The sequence below is a fragment of the Ursus arctos genome, unplaced genomic scaffold (assembly GCF_023065955.2).
Source record: "Ursus arctos isolate Adak ecotype North America unplaced genomic scaffold, UrsArc2.0 scaffold_9, whole genome shotgun sequence".
In the NCBI taxonomy this organism is placed as follows: domain Eukaryota; kingdom Metazoa; phylum Chordata; class Mammalia; order Carnivora; family Ursidae; genus Ursus; species Ursus arctos.
The window spans coordinates 1,617,615-1,631,140 of NW_026623111.1; the positions used below are offsets into that span (position 1 = coordinate 1,617,615).

At 48.3% G+C, this 13,526-nt stretch overlaps 1 protein-coding gene across 2 annotated transcripts in view; it reads left to right on the plus strand.

Moving 5' to 3' along the window:
• LOC113245700 (E3 ubiquitin-protein ligase RNF4) overlaps positions 1–13,526 on the plus strand; it is a 207,212-nt gene that overhangs the window by 19,212 nt on the left and 174,474 nt on the right. Inside the window, exons 3-7 of one of the 2 annotated variants that reach the window (XM_026485869.4) lie at positions 903–1,017; positions 3,082–3,161; positions 11,733–11,742; positions 12,166–12,325; positions 12,948–12,996. In XM_026485869.4, coding sequence (XP_026341654.1) covers positions 903–1,017; positions 3,082–3,161; positions 11,733–11,742; positions 12,166–12,325; positions 12,948–12,996 — 414 coding nt within the window. The remainder of the gene's footprint in view (positions 1–902; positions 1,018–3,081; positions 3,162–11,732; positions 11,743–12,165; positions 12,326–12,947; positions 12,997–13,526) is intronic. The other variant, XM_057309835.1, reaches the window with a different exon arrangement.

The window sequence follows — 13,526 nt, forward strand, 5'->3', positions numbered from 1 at the left end:
CATGATTGTGAGAATGTAAGCTGCACTGACTAGTACCCCTAAAGGTTGACGAATTCCCAAAGAGAAGACCCTCTTTCCACAGTGTATGGAAATTTGGGAAACCGAGAGTCTTTGGGTTGAAACAACAAAAAGGCCTCATGAAGCCAAATACAGATCCAAGGAGAACAGGTCTGTGACATTTGGTGAAAAGGTGGGGTTTCTGGCCAAGTCCTGACCTGGGTCAGAGGCTTCTATAGAGTCTGTGTGTCAGGTACTTTTGACAGACCGATAGTTTGATATAACAGAAGTTTTACTTTATTATAGAGTTCATATTCTCACTGCATGTTTAGAATTATTTCTCTTTAAATACTCAGTATTCTAGAATATGAAGTTTTGTTTTTGTTACTGTTTTTAGAGAGGGTGGAGGGGCAGTGGGAGAGAGGATTTCAAGCAGGCTCCACGCTCAGCACAGAACCTGATGCAGGGCTCAATCTCACGGCCCTGAAGTCATGACCTGAGCCATAATCAGGAGTCAGATGCTTAACTGATTATACCACCCAGGTACTCCTACAATGTCAATTTTTGGAAGGACCCATTACCTCAGGTTGGCTCACTGGTCTCCTACTCTTTTTTTAAGGTTTTTTATTTATTTGAGAGAGTGAGCGCGCACAAGCTGGGGGGACGGGCAAAGAAAGGGAGAGGGAGAATTCTGCAGGCTCCCTGCTGAGCAGGGAGCTGGTCGCGAAGCAGGGATCAATCCCAGGACCCTGGGATCATGACAGCCAAAGGCAGACGCTTAACCAACTGAACCACCCGGGTGCCCCATGGTCTCCTACTCTCCTTGATGAGTTGACCTTTTATTCTGTTGAAGTCGTATCAGTCAGGAGCTCATGTGAGTGTTTCTTTCCTTTGGATACCCTCAGAGAAAGCGTCGTGGTGGCACAGTAAATTCTAGACAAGCCCAGAAGCGAACTCGGGAAACAGCCTCCACCCCTGAGATGGCCTTGGAAGCAGAACCCATAGAACTTGTGGAAAGTGGTAAGATTGCCGGGAATGCTGTGACCGTGGGGTGCTGGTGCGGCGCAGCGTGCATGGATGAGCCCAGCACTGGCACCTCCCAGCCATGGGGCCTTGTGCAAGCAGCACCACCTGTCTGAGCCTTCATTACCCTTCCAAACGGGATCGTCCTAATACCACTGCGTAGAGTTGTCCTTAAGGTCAACACTTAGCTCAGTGCCTGTTAGTTAACACTTACTGTACACGGGTTAGGTTCTGCCCTTGTGTTTATAAGATCTATGCAGTCTCAGACTCATCCACCATTCCAAACTGAAAGCTGACTTGGGCAAGACCTGCCCTCTTTTGTGGCATGAGACCTTCACGGGTTTTGACAGCTGCACAGGAGGGCTAACCATTTAGCTTTCCGGGAATGTGCGGCAGGGGAGGTGAGACTGCCCTGGGCCCACCTTTAAGATTGGAAACTGTACGTCCAGTTCGCTTGGCCTCCTGAAGTATTCGGCTTTCCTTTTCTCTTTTTCATTGAGACACGGTTTCCCAAGAAGGTGTATCTGTGGACAGAGCCATCTGTGTGGGAGGGAGTTGCTATAGGCAAAGGCCAGATTGATTTTCCCCCTGTGCCTGCTGAGGGAGATGACACATGGCCTGAATTGGGTCGCTTTGCTCTGCATGTACCGAGATTGTTTTAATGACTGTAATGCCTGAAAACTGACGTGTAGAGAGAAGCAGCTTGTCTTAAGGTAGATTTCATGGGCCCTTCAGAGAAGTGAAGTTCTCAGTATCATCTCTGTGGCTCCTGAATTTCACTTTTCACTGTGAATTCCTGGAAGCCTAAAGGCTGAGACCCTGGCCACCCCGCTGTCCCCTCTCCTCTGCCCCAAACTTGATGCCCTGGCATCTGAATTCTGCCATCTTTTGGGAGAGGCTGGCTCAGGAGGGGCTCCTTGATTGGGACGCAAGACGCACGAGGGGTCTCGGTCCTGACTGCAGTCCAGTCAGGCCCTTCCCTCCCCGCAGGCCACCTTACCACGTGTGCAGTGCTGTACGCACACGTTGCCTGTGGGAGTATGGCTTTTGTTTGTGAGAGCCAGAAATTACGTCCACCGGAATGAGCGTGGCACTGTGATTCAGAGTGTATCAGTACACAGACTATTTTTTAAAAAGGATGAGGTCATTATGTATACATTACAGTCGACATCTCTGATATATTGCGAGTTTTATTCCTGTGAAACTTTAATAGAAGAAAATAAAGCAAATTTGAATTGGTAAATGTATTATGAGTTACTGTCCCCAAACAACTACTCCTTCTAAAAATCCTACTCTCATGCTTCTTTAGTGCTATAATAGAAGCAGAAATTATTGTAAATCTTTTTTCAGTTCATATAAATGGAAGTTGTCCCCTGTGGTTCATTCTTACCTGCTGCACAGAAGTGCCGATACCTGTTGGCACAGGACCTTCCCCACTCTGTCCTGTGCTCACGTGGACACCACAGCGGATTCTAGGGCTCAAAGGCAAACCATTCTGGTGTGCTGGGTGTCTAAGGGATCAGTAAACACCACCCTGTTGTCCCGGTTGAGAGCCACACGGAGATGAATATCTCACTGATGAGGGAGCAGAGCTGAGCCTGATGAGGCCTGTGGGCAAGCGGCAGCCTCAAAAAGGAGGTTTAAGGCGGGTCCATGCCAAAGAGAAAGGCCCTGAGGTGAGCATGCTTGGTCCTTTCCCCAGATGTCCCCCAGCACTCCCAGATAGGTCACTTCCTCTCCCCTGTGCAGGGGCAGGTGGGGGTACTGAAGCCTAGTTGTGTGACAGTGTGAGGCCACAGGGCTGAAGGTGTGCATGTGCACAGATATGACCCCCTCCCCTTGGTATAGTTGTAAAAACCATCTGCCGCTACTCAACATTCTGAAAGGGCATTCATTGGCACTCGTCCCCCCTGAAAAAGGGATTGGACATAATGCTCTAGATCAATTGAGGGGGTTTTAGTTTGGTATAAGACTGTGCTCCATTTGTAATCATTTAATGAAGCTTGGAGCTGTATGCCTTTACTTTTCTCCTAATGCTTGTTAAAATGCTTTATTTTAAAGCTGGAGACGAAATAGTGGATCTCACCTGTGAATCGTTAGAGCCTGTGGTCGTTGACCTGACTCACAATGACTCTGTTGTGGTAAGTGTTGGGGCGGGACGGGTGATCCTTCCTGGCTGTGGGCCCTTGGCGAGCACCAACTTCTGAAGGCCTTGGTCACAGGTTTGTGCGGAAAAACTCAGGCACTCAGTGACTAGAGCCCAAGATAGAAAGTGTTTCTGGAAAATCCTTTGTTGCAGGTTTGTTGCCTGTGGGCAGTCAGTCTGTGTGACCCTGGCCTTTCCACAGCTGGCATGGAAGCTCTTTGGGGAGAGCCCCGAGACCCCACTTCTGTAGTCGCCTATTCTGTACTTTATATCAACTGTGTGAGCTCAGGCAAGTTACTTAGCCTCATTGACTCTGAATGCGGAAATGCCCTCCATGCCAGTAGGTTATTGGGAGGGTTAAAAGTCACTCTGTATTTGAGTGCCTGGCACCTAGGGTGGTGCCCAGTAAATGTGAATTTCACCCTCACACCTGGTGGGGATGAGAATGCTGGCCCACCACTGCCGGTGGGAGATCTCTGGGGTCACAGAAGCAGCTGCCTTGGAGGACGCAGGCACCGTGCATCGCTGCTTGTCTCCAGGAAGGATGGGGCTTGGGAAGCTGCTTGTGCCGCTTCCTGTGGCGCCAGCTGTGGACCCTGGCAAAGAGCACACTTGCCCCATGTGGTCCTCGGGGAAGGAGATCTGCTCCACAGCGTGGGGGCGCACGCCTGTGTGAGGGTCCAGGCAGCTACTCAGCCCACAGACCTGCACCTTAAGGGTGCGTCTGTCTCTCCAGGATGCCTCTTGAGCTCTGTTTGATCTGACGTGCAGTTTGTGAAGTGGAGCAAGCGGGAGGCAGGTGTGGCTGAGGACTGGGGTTGTAGTAGCTGAGTGTCCCCCTGGCCTTGGGGCCCACTGGGCCTGGGCTTACTCTGATTGTGCTTACAATTTCAGAGTAGGGTTGTGCTGAGAAGCTTCAAGGCTTCTTTAAAAGAAAAGAAGGGCAATGATTGGGAACTGTCTTGATGGATTTAGAGGTTTAGACTCTGGTCTTGATTGAAAATCACCAGTCTTGTTGTGTGTCTGTGCACCCCCGCCCCCCAGGGAAAGGCACCTGAAGCCCATATTTTCTCTGACACTCAGTCCCCAACCTGCAGCCCCGGGGGATAGCCAAGATTCTGCATGTAAGACCTTCCAGCCCTCAAGGAGACAGTGATTGGTTTCTGTTGTGTGACATGCCAGCATCATGAAATCCCCTTTCGTTCCTTGGATTTTTTTTTTTTTTTTTCTTTTTTTAAAGACTAGACTGCCCTTCCTAAAGGGCTCCTTCCTAACCTTTCCTTACCTCCTTTGTGTTTCCCTGGGCATGGAGAGTCATTAGGAGATACAGAGCAGGACTGTTAGGGTAGGGGGAGCTGCCCTGGGAGTGGATGGCTGGCCAGAGGCCGGAGATGGGGGAAGGGGGCACTGGCCTGGGAGGTGGGAGTCCTGGTTTTCTGGTCCTAGGTATACCGGTCATTTTGGTCATAGGACTTACCTTACCATGGTCTCAGGTTCCCAGCCATAAAATAATTGTCTTGGGCTTTGTAGCACTCCTGATTCCAACCATCCTCTACTTTTTGTTGTTTAATAGATTCAAATGCCAGTTTTTAAATTTACAGTGAGAAATACATGTGAGGCTGAAGTTCTCACTCTAAGCATATCCACTTGGAAAACCTAATAGTTTTAAGTCAGGACAAGGAGCGTCCATTAGATGAATTTTAAGTTCAGGGTGACCCCAGGCCTCGCCTGCAGGAGAGTATGAACAGATAAATGTATCAGTTTCAAAATTGGGGTGACCTTACCGGCTCAGCCAGAATCTGTGGGAACAGGATTACGTGTACCTCTTTGGCCCTGCTGGGAGTAGCTAGCTCTGTATCTTAAAGACTGGAATCTCTGCATCCCCCGATCCAGGCCCGACTTCAGAACTTTAGTGAGCCCTCGGGTGAGAAACTTCACAGACTCTTTTTCCAACTCTAAAGACTCCAAAGGCCCCAGTGAATTAAGAGAACTAAAAAATGCTGTAAGATGCAGTAAGAAAGACTTCGTACATCTCTGCTTAGGTATTTTCTCTCCAAATTAACTTTTATTTTGGGCATTGCATACCCAAAAAAGGCCATCACTGCTGGATTCCAGGATGTGTGTATCTTTGATTTTTACTAATTTAATACTAAGCTGTTTTCCAAAGGGATTGTGCTCGTTCATATTCTTACCAGTGTTTGTGGTGCTCATCACCACTTTACTTGGCCAGTCTGATGGTTGACACCTTTCGTGTTCATTGATAGTTCATTTTCGTCTTTTGTGAAGTGCCTGTTAAAATCTTTTTTTTTTTAACCTTTTTTTATGCACATGTTGTATATACAACTTTTACAATAGCCGAAGAAATTGATCTAGAACAGAGCAACCCCTTGTCTTTTCCCCACCTGTTTGGTTGTCTGCCTTGCATAAAAAGACATCTTTTTAAGTGGGCTATACACCCAACATGGGGCTTGAACTCACAACCTCGACATCAAGAGTTGCATGCTCTATTGACTGAGTCAGCCAGACCCCTTTCTGCCTTGTTTTTGTTTTGCTTTAAGAATTCTTTGTAAGTGATTAAGTATGAGCTTGCCACTAGTTAGGTTTTGTGTCTTTTTCTGAGGTGTCTGCCTTTTTCTTTTCGATTTATGTACAGAGGTTCTTAATTTTGATACAGTTGAGTTTATCAATTTGTTGAAGATAATCCATATAAAATCCGTTCTGTATCCTGAGTTGTACTGTTTCGCTTTCCCCAAGTGAGTCTGTAACCCACTTGAATTGCCTTTTGTGTGTGGTCTGAGGTGGTGTCTTTAGCTCCTCTTAATAAATTCTTACAGTGTTCTTTGTGGTGGTTTTGCAAATCTTTTGTTAGAAGATTTATTCCTAAATACATAGTAGTTTTTTAGGAAGCTATTAAAAATGGTATTATAAAGTTTTCTTTTTTTTGTTTTTATTTGCTAATATAAAGAAATGCAGTTTTTCAATGTAGCAGTTCTTAATAGGTAAATCTTTCAGATTTCTGTATACACAATAAATTTTGGTTCTTTTCTATTTCCTTTTTTCTTCCTTAACACACTGGCTAGAGAAAATTTAGTGCTGGGTGAATAAAAATGGTGACAGTCTTGGACATTCTTATCTCATCCCAAAACTGAAGGAATCCTCTCAGATTTGGACTGTTAAATAAGTTCTCTATGGTAGGTTTTATTGCTGTCATTGTTCATGCCCTTAATTCAGATTGGAGAAATTCCCCTCTATTTTCTGTTGGTCTGCAGGTTTCTTCAAGAATCAGTGTTGAATTTGGGGCACCTGTGTGGCTCGGTTGGTTAAGCATCCAACTTTTGATTTCGGTTCAGGTCATGATCTCAGGGTCGTGGGATCTAGTGGGCTCTGCACTCAGTGGAGAGTCTGTATAAGATTCTCTCCTCCCTTTGCCCCCACCCCATGCTTGTGCACACACGTGTGCACTGTTATCTCAAATAAATAAAAAATAAAATGTGCTTCTTAAGAAAAAAAGAATCAGTGTTGAATTTTAACACTTCCACAGAAGGGTAGTTTTTCCGCTTTCATACATTGAAGTGGAGAATACGTTGGTTTTTAGTGTTAAACTAATTCAATGTTGTGGTCTTTTTATATAGCCAGATTCTGTTTGCTACTATTTTATATATGACTTCTGCTTCTATTTTTATGAGTAGGATTGGTTTGTCTGTAATTTTTATTTTGTACACATTCCTTATGAGGTTTTTGATATCAGAGTGTTGGTATCATGAGTTGAGCACCCTTTTTTCTGTCCTCCAGAAGATTTGTAATCTTGGAGTTACTCTTCCTTGCAGGTTTGGTAGAACTCCACAGTGAAGGTACCTAGCCTCAAGTTTTTCGGAATTTGTTGATCTTATTTAAAATGTTTATTTTTATTGGTATAAATTTGTTCGTGATGTCTTAATGTTCTGTGGAATCTGTAGTGATGGCTCCTTTTTCGTTTCTTCTGATGTTGGCTGTGTTTTGTCTCTTTAGATTAGTATCACCGGAGGTTTGTTAGATCTTTCAGAGAACCAATTTTTAGCTTGTGGATCCTTATAAGTTTGTTTTCATTCAGGATTGCTGCTTTTTTTTTTTTTTTTTTATTTTGCTGTTTTTCTAACTTAATAATTTTCATCCCTTTTCTAATAAATGCCTTTATGATTATATTTTTTAAGCTATATCCTACAGATTTTTTAGTATTTTACATTCAATTCCATGTATTTATCAAATTAGTCTTTTTTTTAACTTCCAAACGTGTGGGGGTTTTATTTCCTTTTTGTTGCAGTTACAGATTCTTTTTTTTTTTTTTTTTAAGATTTATTTATTTATTTGCCAGAGAGAGAGCACAAGCAGGGGGAGCAGCAGACAGTGAGAAGCAGGCTCCCCGCTGAGCAAGGAGCCCAGTGGGTCCTGGGATCATGACCAGAGCCAAAGGCAGATGCTTGTTTAATCAGCTGAGCAATCCAGGCATCCCATGTTGTTACTGATCCTTTGAATTATTGCATTATTGGTCAGAAAATACATTGTGTGTGTCAGTTCTTTGATAATTCCTGAGACTTTCTTTGAACCTGGCCTGCACGAGGTAGCTGGCCTTCACTGGATGACCTGTCCTCACAGGTCCTGCCTGGGCTTTGGTTTCTCAGTGAGGCTTTCATAAGTAAGCTTCAGTTTTTCAAGAATCTTCTGTGGGTTTTTTCCCTGTGGATTATTGTATTCCCTTCAGTTTGGCCAATAATTTTTTTGGATACCTGTAAAAAAATATGTATGTTTTATTTTGTTTTGGTGGTTTTCAGTGGGAAACTTGATGGAAATACTAGCGTGCCATTTATTGGAAAGCTCTGCTCATATTTTCCATCCTCTTGCTTTCTTACCTGGTTTAATAGGTGATGTAAGATTTTCAAACCACTTTTTTTTTTTTTTAGACTTTTGTTTGTTTATTAGTGCATGAGCCAGGGGAGGGGCAAAGGAAGAGGGAGAAGCAGACTCCACCTTGAGTGGGGAGCTGGACACGGTACTTGATCCCAGGGCCCCAAGATCATGACCTGAGCCAAAGGCAGATGCTTAACTGACTGAGCCACCCAAGCGCCCACCCCTTCATGAGCATTTGCAGCGTTTCAGCCTCTGTTCCAGCTACAGATGCATTGGTAGAAAAGATTTACTCCTCTCTTTAAGACTGAGTCTTTAAGGGGAAGATATTGAAAATGGTATTTGCTTAGACTGTTTTCCCTCATTGAATTTCAAAAAAGTGTTGTTGTTGTTGTTGTTGTTGTTGTTGTTTCAAGGAGTGTTTTGTTAAAGTTAGTTTGGTTTCCCTGGAATGTCTTTTTGGTCTCCATGGCGCACCAATGAGTCACGCTATTTGTGTTAGGCTCCGTACCCACCTAGTTCTTCATTCATGAACCTGTTGAAAGGGTCTCCTTAACTGAAGCTCCCTTGCGGCAAGGACAGAGCCCTGTCCATCTCTGTGGGGATAATCAGGGGCCTGAGGGGCACCCGGTGACCGCTAGAATGAGTGAAGCAGCACAATTCTCTGTGAAGAAAGAAGGGCTCAGTCACCATGTCCAGGAATCGGGGAAGCAGTTGTACCTGGAATCAAACAGGGAGCGCTAACTTTGACTGGAACGTTACTGTCCGAGCCAGTTTTCCTGGTACTCCTGGTGTAACTACAAGAATAGGAATCTGTAATTGTGTGCTGTGTGCAGCTGTTGGAGCCAAAGACTAGCTGCTTACATGCAGTGTGCTTGGAGGGGGCTGTGTTTTCTGGTGCAGCAACATGTGAAGCCACGTGGGGGAGGTCGTGTAAAGCAAGCGGCTTGCAGAGCTCCTGGCTGGGGGAGCATCCTTGGAAATGCGAGGGGTCCACTTGCCTGCAGAGGAACCCAGGGACTCCTGCTTGGTTTTGTCCCGTTTTTTCACCCAGCATATTGGCTGCAGCCTCAAGAGGCCTAGGATCCCGGGGAGTTTGTCCACTGGTAGAAGAGGGGCTTGTCTTGCCCCAGTGACCAGGGGCCTGTGACGTGGGTGTCAGCACTTACAGGTGTTCTGAGGCTCAGCTGTGCTTCAGACAACCGGGTGCCTGCTGTGGGTTGTCCATTCTCCAGACATGTCACGTGCCTCTCAGCTCTCTGACCTGCAGTTTATCCCATAGTCAAGAGAGAGAAGCCAGACCTAAAGGTGAAGGGGGATGTGTGGGTCTGATCTCAGGCCACTTCCACAGTACAAACTCAGCTGTTCAGACCAGGGGTTTTGTTTCTTTTAAAGGCCTCTCCGCCAGATCAGAGGGCCCAGAGCTTCCCCGCCCCACCCCACATGCCTCTCTCTTGTGCCAGGGAAGCACTGTCTATCTGCAGGGTCCTAGCCATGAGGAAGGGCCATTCGGGGGTGCCTGCAGACACCTACAGGGGTTCTAGAATTTAATGTGGTTCAGCTGCTGGCTGGAGGGAGCACCAGTCACAGTGCCGTGTGTCCCTCAGTCAGGCTGTGGCACCATTATTTTCTACCCTTTGGGCAAGAAGCTTCCTCTCTGAGCTTTTGTGTTAAAGATGGGAACAGAGTCATCACCAGTGAGGGGAGCTCTCTGGTCACTATGTATTCATTTACCCAGTAGTTACGTAAGGAGTACCTGTCTTGAGCCTTGGGACGAGGCAGCGAATGTACCTCCCTGGGGGCTCAGGTCTGGCCTGAGCTCAGCACTGCCCGGAAGTGGCCTGGGTCTGACTCACCATAGCCTGTGGAGACCTGGTTCCCACACACTGCTCGCCGGGGAGCCAGCAGTGGCCTGTTCCTTCCAGGTGTCTCCACACCTAGTCAAATGACCCATCGTGGCGGAGGGAGGTGAGGCAGTGTTGGAGCGCTGGAAAGCTGGGATCATCCCTGCCCACAGCAGATTTTCCTTCTGTTCCTGGCTAAATTCAGAGCTCCCTTCTATAGACCTCATAGGGACTGCACCTGTTGTCAGCCCAAGCTTTTTTTCCAGTACATAATCCCAATGATGAGATTGATGGTCCCCCAGTTTCATAGTCACACACTCCAGCCTTCTCTGGGAGAAGAGGGAGCGCCTTCGGTAGCTCCATGTGTGGGTTATGGTCTCATCTGCAAAATGAAGATCTTTATGCTTAGACCTTCCTCCTTCCCAGGATGGCCATTTGTATCTGTCAGGGTTCAGGTTGGAAAACTGAATCCACCCTAGTTGTTCTAAAGCATAAATGGATTTTAATACATGGGAGGAAGAGCTGCTTCTCGGTATCGAAAAGGCTAAAGGAGCAGGTCTTTAGGAATAGCTCTAGACGTCTCAGCTTCGACCCTCCATGGAAGCTATTACCTCTGCCCGAAGCAGAAGGGCAGGAGGTGGGAGCCATCATCTGCACTGATCTCTTTGGGTTCAAGGAAACACTACCACAGCCCCTTGCCAGGGAGGAGGGGCCTGGGCTGAGGGTGTTGCAGCTTCTGCCATGATGCCAGCCATGTCTGCCACCACCAACACCTACAGCAGCTGAAATTGGCCTCCCGAGTGTCTCACTGGGAGGACTTACTAGTTTGTGTTCAGAACCGCTGCCACGAGGGAGTTGGGCTGAAGGGAGCTCCTGGTTTCCACAGGGCAGGCTGGCATGCCCTCCACCATGGGCGTCAGCCAAGGAGGGGTGGGCAGCAGGCCTTTGAACATCAGCAGCCAGGAGCACTTTCCTGAAGTTGATGGCCTGTGATGAGCAAGAGGGAAAAGGTGTGCTCCTGGTGCCAGCGTAGACAGACAGGTTTACGAGCTCAGAGGGGGTTGAAGAGATAAAGGTATGAAACTACTATAGCAAAAATAGTCCTGGTGTAAGTTCTGAGTAATCAGATGCTGGCCTTGTCAAGTTCTCAGTAACTTTTTTGTAGGCCCAGAGAACACGAAATCAGATTGATCTCGGTCCTTGGTGTGCCACTCATTAGTCCCTGCATGTCCTACTTTGTTTAATTACTTAATTGTTCCCAATAATAAGCACTGCAAACCCTCCTCCCAGTAAGGATCCGCCTTTGGCATAGCCTGTGTGGCATACGAGATTCTTGTCATTGGCCCCACCGGACAAGGAGAGCATATGGAGCTAGTCCTGGGCTCCGTGCCCCTAGTGCCCTGTGACGGTGGTTGTCTTGCTTGGTCCTTGAAACAGTATGGTGAGCTGTGAGCATTGGTGCCTCTGTTCTCCAGAAGAGGAAGTTGGCAGCTCTCAGAGGGTAAGTCACTTCCCCAGGTCACGAAGCCTGCAGTTCCCAGACTCACTCAGCACCTGGTGGACTGAAGTACAGTGTGTCAGCTGCCGGGAGGCAGAGGTGCCTGGGATGGGCCTTAACTAGAGGGGAGAGGTGTGCAGATCCCTGTTGGTGCTGGCTGGGGGCAGGTCCTCTCCCTGCACCTGTTCTATCCTGCCGGATGGCTTTACTGCTCCCCTGAGAATTTTGCATTTGAAACAAGAAGTGCTTCGATTTTATCATTTAAGATAAGTTTTTAAAAATACAGAGTATATTATGTCATACTGATTGTGTCTTTCTCTTTTGTTTTCCTCCTTCTTAAAAGATTGTTGACGGTGAGTGCTTTCCTCTCTCTTTCATTGGGTTTGGATACAGAACTGACATGGGGGGCAGGTGCAGTGCCGAAGTCCTTGTCAGGCCCTTGGGTGTGTGGATGCTGAGCAGGAAGATGCCTGCAGTCAGGGCACTGTGCTGGTTGAGGAGAGACAGCACCCCGAGTGCTGAGCTACGGTCCCGTTGGATTTTGGAGAAAGCTTATCACCTTAGACTTTAGGTGGCCTCCCAGCTCAGACACCTGCTCATGGCAGGGATGGGGCTCCTGGGAAGACAGGAGGGTGGCCTCTCCGTAGCTGGGCAGGACCTTCTGGGTGTGGTGGCCGTGCCTCTTAAGTCTGGATCTGTGGTCTTTACCAGGCGGGAAGGGGGTGGTGGGGTGATAGGGCTAGGGACCCTGCCCTGAGCATGGACTCACACCTCAGAAAGGAGGCGGCCAAGGAGGAATGCGAGGCGGCCACGCCAGGACCACGCTGATAGCTGTGTGGTGAGCAGTGATGACGAGGAGCTGTCCAGGGACAGAGACGTGTACGTGACCACCCATACTCCCCGAAACACCAGGGAGGAGGCAGCCACAGGACTCAGGTACCAGCACTCCTGCCGCCCTGCTGCCTCACCAGATGCCTCTGGCTATGTGGGACCCCTTGGCCCCCCGGAATGGGGATCCTCTACCCCCCGCTTCCATTTCTCAGGGTTAGGGTACTGGAAATACTGGACCTTTTGCAAGTTCTGTGAGCCCATGGCTCGAGAAGGTCTTGTCAGAGCAGCTGCTCAGCAGCTGGGTGCAGGTGGGTCTGGATTCAGAGCCAGTTAAGCCATCCCCAGCGGGATAAGACCGTGCCTGGCACTGGCAGCGTAGATGTGACTAGCCCTGGGCTGGTGGCACACTCAACCACCTGCTGTGCGGAACAGACCCAGTGGCTCTCCGTGATCTGCAGCAGGAATGCTTGGAGGTGCTAGACACAGCTCCTGCCCCAGACGGGGAGGCAGAGAACACAGGCTGGGGGTTTGGGAAGATAGGGCACCTCCGGTTGTCTGAACTTTGGTACCCCTCTGACCTCCCCAGTGCACCCCCTTGGGGCAGCTGGCCTTTTTGTAAGTCTCTTGGTGCCTGTGCTAAGGGATATGGGCTGCTTCTATGAAGCCACTTAGAGTAATTGAATGTTTGAGTTTGCCGAGGAACTGACATGAAACACTGTGATTTTAGGCCCTCTGGTACTGTCAGTTGTCCGATCTGCATGGACGGGTACTCTGAGGTAAGCAAACTTAGCTGTGTCTTCCTTGCTTCTGGTTTCCACACAGCTTCAGTGAAAGAATTAGATGAGAGAGAGGGTCTTCTCTTTTGGTGGGATTTGATAACTCTCTTCTGCAGTCAGGCCTGGCTGGCCCATGGCCTATCACACATCTCTGTGCCAGCTTCTTGGGCCCTGCAGCCTTCACCTCTGGACCCTCTGTTCCTTGGGCTTCCATGTGGAAGTGTGTCCATCCCGTGTATTCCCCGTCCCAGCCTCAGCAGAAGCAGTAGTGCTTCCTGTGGCCCCTGAGCCGTCTGGCACTGCCCCCTGTGTGCTCACACGGTGGCCCTGGACCTCAGTAGACCTGTGGGTTCCGTCATCTGGAGTCCCTCCAACCCTCCTGAGCCCCTGCTGCCAGGAGAGTGGCTCCTGCCTCTGCCCTAGGCTTCAGGGACCCCGCTCGTACTTGTCTACACTACAGAGCAGGTAGGTATCTTCAGTTCTCCAGACCTGCCTAGCCCTTCCTCCCCTCATCTCAGCAGAAGTGAGGT